This window comes from Ornithodoros turicata, chromosome 3 (genome assembly GCF_037126465.1).
Source record: "Ornithodoros turicata isolate Travis chromosome 3, ASM3712646v1, whole genome shotgun sequence".
Taxonomy (NCBI): Eukaryota; Metazoa; Arthropoda; class Arachnida; order Ixodida; family Argasidae; genus Ornithodoros; species Ornithodoros turicata.
This window is the reverse complement of record NC_088203.1, coordinates 40,730,102-40,738,329: the sequence shown is the minus strand read 5'-3', so window position 1 is coordinate 40,738,329 and position 8,228 is coordinate 40,730,102. Positions and strand designations below refer to the sequence as shown.

General features: G+C 43.4%; 1 protein-coding gene and 2 long non-coding RNA genes across 3 annotated transcripts; all 3 read left to right on the top strand.

Moving 5' to 3' along the window:
• The first annotated feature begins 2,054 nt into the window (after window positions 1-2,054).
• Window positions 2,055-2,628, top strand: LOC135386910 (uncharacterized). Its single transcript, XR_010420706.1, has 3 exons — window positions 2,055-2,207; window positions 2,277-2,345; window positions 2,487-2,628. It is a non-coding gene; the product is annotated as an uncharacterized LOC135386910 (long non-coding RNA).
• Window positions 2,629-2,643: 15 nt separating this feature from the next.
• LOC135389364 (uncharacterized) lies at window positions 2,644-4,857 on the top strand. Its single transcript, XM_064619420.1, has 4 exons — window positions 2,644-2,653; window positions 3,081-3,267; window positions 3,335-3,580; window positions 4,679-4,857. Exons 2-4 carry the CDS (start codon window positions 3,108-3,110, stop codon window positions 4,855-4,857), a joined length of 585 nt encoding a protein of 194 aa, XP_064475490.1. The 5' UTR covers window positions 2,644-2,653; window positions 3,081-3,107.
• Window positions 4,858-4,974: 117 nt separating this feature from the next.
• LOC135386909 (uncharacterized) lies at window positions 4,975-6,588 on the top strand. The gene is made up of 3 exons (XR_010420705.1): window positions 4,975-5,065; window positions 5,826-5,973; window positions 6,057-6,588. It is a non-coding gene; the product is annotated as an uncharacterized LOC135386909 (long non-coding RNA).
• The last annotated feature ends 1,640 nt before the right edge of the window (window positions 6,589-8,228 follow it).

Sequence of the window (8,228 nt, the reverse complement as noted above, 5' to 3'; positions counted from 1 at the left end):
GATGTTTTTGTCGTACTTGTCCTATACCAGCCTGTTACAGTGATAGGTGTGATAACGTGTTTGTATTGTAGACGTGGAAAGGATGGAATCAGCAAGCGATGCGGGTGAATGTTTCAGCCTACAACAATCCATGTCATCAGCGGGTCCGGAAAATGGTACATGCCCAATTCATTTATGCTCACTCTTGATAAAATCCATGGTGGTTAAAATGAATGCATAGGCAATTACTCTTGAGATTCATAGCTCCTCCTTGTAAACACAGGAGAGCAGTAATCACATCATATCCCATATTGTTTTTTCATAGCTGTATTGCATAATTGCCTTTCTTCATTTTTTGTATGTGTCATGTTGGTATTGCTCTATTTCTTCAGTGCTAGTGCTGGATGGACTGCCCCTTGAATCATTTGTGCCCTACCAGATAGTCAGCCAATATGGGTTCCATTACACATTAGTACCGCACAAGCCAGAATCTGTAGCGGAAAGGGTTCAGGACAAGCAAACACAAACAGCTATTCCGACATCCACGCTTGGTAATATTGTAATATCATTTACAGGGAACAGACCTTTTACACACGTAGCCTACTACCAATTTGGTTTGCAGGCACTCAAACTGGGCTCCACATGCAAAATAGGGAAAGCCAGACAGGCATGAGCCTTCCCCCTTCCAGCTCCCTTCTGTTGACATCATCTGAACTAGCAACTTGGTGTCCAGAAGACAGCAACATTGAAAGCGTGGAGGTCTCTGCAGGACAGGCTTCCATGCAGCATATAGGTGCACCAGCATTTGAGGAACTGATGCCAACAGATATGTTTTACATGCCTCTTTCGCCCGTCCACTGCTCCACCCCAGCTAGAGAAGAACTTGATACAACCTTGGGATCTACATGGTATGCCGTAGTACAAGTGTATTATATTTACAGAAAATTGTTAATAGCTCTGGTGATCTAGTGATTACAAAAAGGAAAGCTATGACGTCCATTTAAGTTAATATGAATTACATTCTGACCGTTGTGAGGCAAGTGTGACAGAGTTACAGCATATTTGTCTACCCACAGATTAATATTGCCTCTTGATGTGTTTTACTATCCATGTGGGTGGTGAGCCTAAACAGCTTGTACTCTATCATGAAGTTGCTACTATCTGTGTCGGGTCTGAACCCATGATAATTGGGTCAGTAGGTGGACATGCTACCAATCAATTGATAGGAGCCACCTTGAAATGAATACCACAGATGCTAACAGCATACGTTACAACAGCAGTCAAGGTGGTGGATAAAGCTTGAAGATAAAAAAGCTTAGGAAGAACAACAGACATACACACGGATAGCTCATAGCAGCAATATAACACGTAACATAGACATGACAGAAGTTATAACAACAAAATACATGGGAACAGAAGGGGTAAGGAAGCTGTGGCCAACCAACTAGGCCACCGTGACCACGCTGGGGAACAGGTCATTTTAACCTTGGTGAAACAGACCTACAGGGAAGGATGTACAGGGATTTTATGAAAAAGTCATCCTAGAAACAGCACCGCAAAGTGTGGTGCCCTGACGAATAGGCCGTGCATTCCAAGACATAGATGCCTTCCTAGACTGAATAGCAAAGGCTTTCTACTTCACACACAGCATTGTATTACACATATACGTTTCGCAAAGGTGAATAACTTCTTTTCTTTCTCGATGTAGCTAGCCTGATCCGAAGGACGTGACGGTCCACTCATCTGAATTAACAGAGGGATCAGAGACTGAAGAGTAAGCTTTGCACTTGAAAGCCGTGGGAATTCTTACATTGCAACTATTTTTTTCCTAGTGACGAATATGAGAAGGAACATGAGGGACGTCATTCTAAATCCCATGTGCATCGAAGTAAGTACAGCATGCTCCAGTATGCTGTGTTTTAAGACATAGAAATATGTGACTGCTTTTCAGGCTAAATCCAGAGGAACGTCTCTTCCTGGTGGCGGAGTCAAGTCTGCGAGAGCTCCTGTCACAGTGTCCTTGTGGCAGCAGCGATGCTGATACAGACATCACAACAAGGGGCACATGGCTGAGAGCAGCAACAGCTTGCAGCTGTGGGAAACTGCGTACATGGTCCAGCCAGCCTTGGGTGGAAGACAGACCACTCGGAAACATTCTGCTCTGTAGTGCGATTCTGTTTTCCGGCGTGAACATAACCAAGGCATTTCGTATGTTTGCCATGATGAAGGTACAAATACTGGCACTTTTCTAGTGTTAATGTAACCAAGGCATTTTGTACATGTTCCATACGATGCAGGTGCCAACACTGACTTTGTCGCAGTACTTCAGAACACAGAAACAGCACCTCTTTCCTGCCGTGAATGATGTGAGTACATTTATAAAGAATGTGCCTATTATCGTTCAAGAAAACAAGTAACATATCCTAGCGGTAGCTCGAAAGTCACAGAATGTTTTCACCCAATGTTCCTTTTAGTATGTGATCTTATCTTATCTACAACTGTTGTAGGTCTTCCTGAGCAGACAAGCTGAGCTACTGGACCGGCTCCGCCCAGTGCCCCTGACCCTTGCGGGAGATGGCAGATGTGATTCGCCAGGCCACACAGCCCTCTATGGCACTTACACACTGCTTGAGACAGTTGCCAATAGGATCATCCCCACTTTGAATTGGTCAAGGTATCTCATACCAAATCTTTCTGTAACAGTATCGTAAACATTGCATCATGCAATTCATACTTTTTCGGGTAATACCCGATATTTACTTTCAAGCTTCCAATTTTTGGCCTTAATCCAGTTTCTCCCTAAAAAAATGTGGTTCTAATTAAGTGGTTTTTTCATTGCGGAACTGGCAGAGCTTCCTCACAATGTTGTACTAAAATCCTTAACACTACGAGCTCAGGACTAATTGCTGCTATTCAGAGAGTGGAAGAAGTGTTGACGCTGTACAGGCCTACAAGTGTTGAAGTTCCACAGCCTAATTGAGCACATCAAAACATAGCTCTGTTGTTTCTGTTGTCAAATGACCATACCTCTAGGGTGCAACACTACCCTGTATATGGGTATAACATGTGTAATACGTCGATCTTGGTGTTTTATGTAACAGTCAACAGAAGTCTCAAGCAGCAATGCCATGGAGGTACATGGTCTAAAGAACTGCCTTGCCTACCTTGAAGCACATGACATGGTTGTGGACACCATAGTGACTGACCGCCACACTGCAATAAAGTCTGTGTTAAGGGAATTGTGTCCACACATCAAACACCGTTTTGACGTGTGGCACGTTGCGAAAGGTGAGCACTCTCAACAAGCATGGGAAGTTGCTTTCGGTATTCAAACTCATGTGGTAACTTTGAACAGGGATCAAGAAAAAGCTTGTGTCTCTAAGCCGCTCCACAAAGCACCACGTTGTGAAGTTCTGGATAGAGAGCCTTATCCGACACATATACTGGTGTCCAAAGTACAGTGGGGAAAGTGGTGACCTTTGTCTGGCGAAGTGGGTATCGGCAGTGAACCACATTGTCGATGTCCATGAGCATGACAACCCACTGTACCCAGTTTGTTATCATGCCCCAGTTTCAGAACCACGAGAATGGCTCAAAGAAGGTAAGTACAAATAAATAAACCAATGGGTGCAGTCAGGCGATAACTCAAGAAATCTCTGAGAAAACTTTAAATGAATATTTGGTAAAGTAATTGCATCTGGGTTTTCTGGAGTAACACAAATGCAAAATGTGTGACACATATGCGTGTGTCTACTCTACATGCATGCCCTGTTATCATTGTTTTGGGAAGTGTGATTTAGCTGGAACTGAACAAAATTCAGGAAAACTGCTTAACCCTTTCTTAAATATAGCACTGCATGTAAATGGTTTTGGTGCTTAAAAAATACAGTTCTCACAACTCAGACCTCAGTGGCTGAACGATGGCGATGACAGGCAGGGTGAAGTGACCCGACGAGGCTGATTGTGGCATTAAACCAGCACACTCTTGAAAATGGTGTTCTAAGATTAACTGTACAGTATGACTTTAATAAGTCACACTGTGCAGTTAATCTTAGGACACCATTTTCAAGAGTGTGCCTGTTGATGAATGCATTTTTTTAAATTATATACAGTGCTTATTAGCCCTGCTGACACAATCACGTGAGGTAGGTTTTTTGAGTGGAAGCTGAAGTTAATTTCCGCGTTGTATCAAAATTTAAGCTACACCATTATTATGCGTGTGTAGGAAAGGAGCCTTATTGCACTGCTCATCCCATTGACACACATGGATTTTTCATTGCTTGCCCTCCTGTAGAGGGCCCAATAAATAGCACCATGGTCCTAAATTTTCTTCGGCAGGCATGTACTAGTACGTAGACATAGCAACAAAAATACTAAAGAGTGGACAAGTTGATTTATCCCTTTCTTACACCCACGAGTTCAGTCGTGTGCTATGTCGTGGTTGCATCTCCAAGCATCGAGCTTATAGGTAATTTTACATAATAAGTGGTCGAGCTGGTGGATGAACTCCAATGTCAGGAAGCCTGACCAGCGAGTGACAAGGGAAAGCAAGCACAACACAAGTGGCTTGTTGTGTCTGTTTTTTGTTTTTGTTTTTTTTTTTTCTGTTGTCGGTCGCTCACGCTTTCTCAAGAAGGACTAGTAGTTTTGTTAAGCTTAATTCTAGCTCTGTCAACAAAGTTATCATTTACAATTACAGATAGTGAGACGTACGCAAAGGTCAAGGACACCTTGATAGCACCCGCACTGCTCAGGGATGTCCCTATGCTTTCTGCAAAACAACAGACATATGGCCTGGAGTCATACCACAGTGTCCTGAACCACTTTGTTCCGAAATCCTATTCGTTTTCTGATGAGGGGATGGTAGCCAGGTATTAAACCTTCATAAAATCATGTCACGCATACAGAACCTGTACCATCTACATTACAAAACTGGGTTTTAGGACACAGTTGGCAATACTTCATTACAACGAGAATGCTGACCATGTGCAAGTGGAAAGAGAGGGCTCCAAGCAGTTCCGACTGAAGCCATCCAAGCTGAAAAAGACGTGGGTGGCCGTACCCCTCAAAGAAAATGCTACCTATGGTATATTTTCACCACTGCGTGCATCATGTTCTGTGTCAATACATGGATGTAGTTATTGTGGCTAGTTTGAAGATAGCGCTAGTTATAGAGTGTTTTATCCTTTCCATTTTTTTATTGAAAAGCTATGAGAGCAGCATATATAGATCTCATTTTTGCCTGATTACTTTAAAAAATTTAATTAGGTGATTCCAGACAAAAGCAAGCGGAATGAGGGTATCCTTGTTTAGAGCTATTTCAGGTCTAACAAATCCTAAAATACACATGTGCCTTAAAATATCCATCCTTGAATATTGATATGAAAATGAGCTGAAACCACGCTGGCGGGGAATGCAGGAAGCACAGCGCTCACTTCATGCAAGAGCTCGACATAATTTGAAGTAATGGAAATCATCAGAGTAGGTGCTGATCTACTGGCTAAATAAGCCACTTCTGTTGCCGTAGATGGCTCTTGAGGAGCACTTTTTCAGTCTCTCATCATCTGCATACCAAAATTCAGCAATAGATATTTCACGGCATGCTTTTAAGGATTTTTAAAAGATAGAATGGCTTTCAATGTGGATTTTCTCCTGTTCTGCTTGCTTTTGCTCAAAGGTCACATATACCCCCTTCCAAATGATGTCCGCCTTGCAGTATAACTCAATTGGGAAAAGTGATGTCTGTGCTGCTCCCATAGCTTTTCCATAAAAACACCCAGTATTGAGCATAGTCCTTCAAGTTCACCTAACACATTTATTGTCAACCTATGCTTATCCATCAACAGATTATGCGGCAACACTGATTGCAGAGGTTCTGACTCGCATTCAAGAACACCAAACGCAGTCAGCAGCTGCAGAAACTCGGCCAGCTCGTTCAGCAACATATGGCGAGAAGCCAACTCTTAGGCAAGCTGTGGAACAACACCAAACACGGTACGCAAAATATTGGTTCTACCAAGTTGCACCCAACCTGCTTGCTCCTGATGACTTAACTCTATTCTGGATTTTACATGTAGGTTCCAGAAGGGAAAGTAGGCCATGTCCACACCGGCTGAGGACCACGGACAGCTGGCCATCTTGACATATGACATCACAAACGGCCCTTTTCATGGCCAACCAATGCTTTACGCAAAGACAAGCGTTGCTTGTAGATCAACCCACCTCATATGACATTGCATATTAATTCTCAAACCCATTTTGATAACTGCATAACTAAAATCATTAAAGGGACTATCGCATCCATGTGTGTACGTTAGTCGTCGCTTAACAGTTAACTTGGCCAAAATTCACTTCCATAAACAGCTGAAGACAAATTTGTCACTCTCAGCAGCTATCAGCCTTGTGTGTGTGACGTTTGCTCCAATTTTCAGAGAAGGAATTTTGAAATACTCTAATATCCGTCATCCGCTCTTGCCCACATGATTGTCAGTGAGCAACGTAGAAAAAAATGTCACAGCAGTGGCACAATCAATTGGGACGGATGCGGCAGCCCCTTTCAGCAGTACCGGTTGTACGAAAAGAAGTCTTATGGATATGCTGAATTGCAAAACTATATTTTATTATAACCAAGTTAACTTTTTTTTTTCATTCCAGCACATGGGCAGTTCTGAGAAGACAGCAGCCTGGAATCTACTGAAATTGTGAACAACAGTATCATCACCATCTGTGCATGGATATTAAATACCACTGTAGCATTTTGTTATGCAAAAGAAATATTAAAACGAAAAACACGAAATAATTTATATTCGTGCTATCCGGGAGGTTTTTCGGTATGTGTGGTGCATGTACTGCTTTCGACACTGCAGCTTGTGGCTCATGATTTTCATCACATTTGAAAAAATGTACATGATCTTTTTATGAGCATTAGCTTAATGAGTTAGATGTTTCAAAAAAAGGAAGTGAGGTATGTGGCTTTGAAGCCTTACAGTGTGATAAATGTACAGGAATGTACACTCACGCCAATAATATCAGGTCGACACCCTCTAGCTTACCTACTCCTTTTATGTTCACTGAAGTATACAGCCTTGTTAATATGAAGGTATAACCATGAAAAGGGAAGCAGCCAGCAGATGCATATAATATATGTATGCTGAAAACATACCATTCTTAAGAAAGAAACCCTTGGTATGAAGGCGACGGGTGCTCTCTTCGAATCGCTCGCACAGCGCAGCCTGGAATTTGTCGCCTATTTCTAGGTCCGAGGTAGCCCCAGACCCAACTGGCAAATATAGAGTAGGCTGTGAACCTCAGACACCTATGTAAAGATATAAGGCAAGTCAATTTCAGCGATACTGCAGCAAAAAAGGATGACCAACTCGCATACATAAGAGGTGACCAAAAGACAACTGCAAATATCCTAGTATATTCCAACATATCTATAGAACATTGCATTAAAGGTTGCATTAAAAGATGAAACTCCTACATATCGGTTAAAATACAGCTGTGGTTGCTGTAAGGGACTATTACCGTACCCGCCCTAGGAAACGACATACCTGTTGTTTGTCGGATCCAACAGCCGCAGCCGATAGTCGTAGCGGCAGTACTGGCGTGCATTCACCGCCAGCATTTCCCTCCGCAGACAGTAGTCGTGGAACAGACGGTGCTCGGTGATGCACTGCACGCCAGCACTGTCACACAGAGCTGCAACCTGGCTCACTGAGGTGCAGCACAAGTATTCGTCTGGTTGCTCCGGACTGCAGACGCCGCACAGACACCTGTCGTTTTTCAAGTACCAGTACAACAATCGGTTGATAGCGTAATTGCAGTGGGTGCGATGCGTACAATGTGATAATCTGACTTACCGAAAGTCATCGTTTTGCGTGACTTCGCGAACAACTGCATCCCTGTTGATCGGAGGATGAAGCGGAAGTGGGTCCGTTGAATACGGATCATCGTCTGACACCACGTCGTCCGAGCTGTCCTCACTGAATTCATCCAGCAGCGACGAGGAAAAACTTTCGCTTTCGACGTCCGACATGATCACAGCTAGGCTCTACGCGGTTTCCCAGGCAGACGACGTCCCGACAGTCGCTCCCTGATTGGTGCGGCTGCGTGACGTTTGCGGAGAGGGAATACCAGAAAACCCTCAACGTCCGTCGTCTGCTACGGCTATGTTTTCCATCAAACTGCACAGAAACTACTCCACTTCTTCGTGTCGGACTTTTTGTGTAATTGTTGGCGACGAACGA

Bases quoted from the DNA above. Each gene is read 5' to 3' on its own strand.
- LOC135389364 (XM_064619420.1), top strand. From the start codon at position 3,108: ATGGAGGTACATGGTCTAAAGAACTGCCTTGCCTACCTTGAAGCACAT. The intron at 3,268-3,334 runs GTGAGCACTCTC...AACTTTGAACAG, and splicing joins CGTGTGGCACGTTGCGAAAG to GGATCAAGAAAAAGCTTGTG. The intron at 3,581-4,678 runs GTAAGTACAAAT...TTACAATTACAG, and splicing joins ACGAGAATGGCTCAAAGAAG to ATAGTGAGACGTACGCAAAG.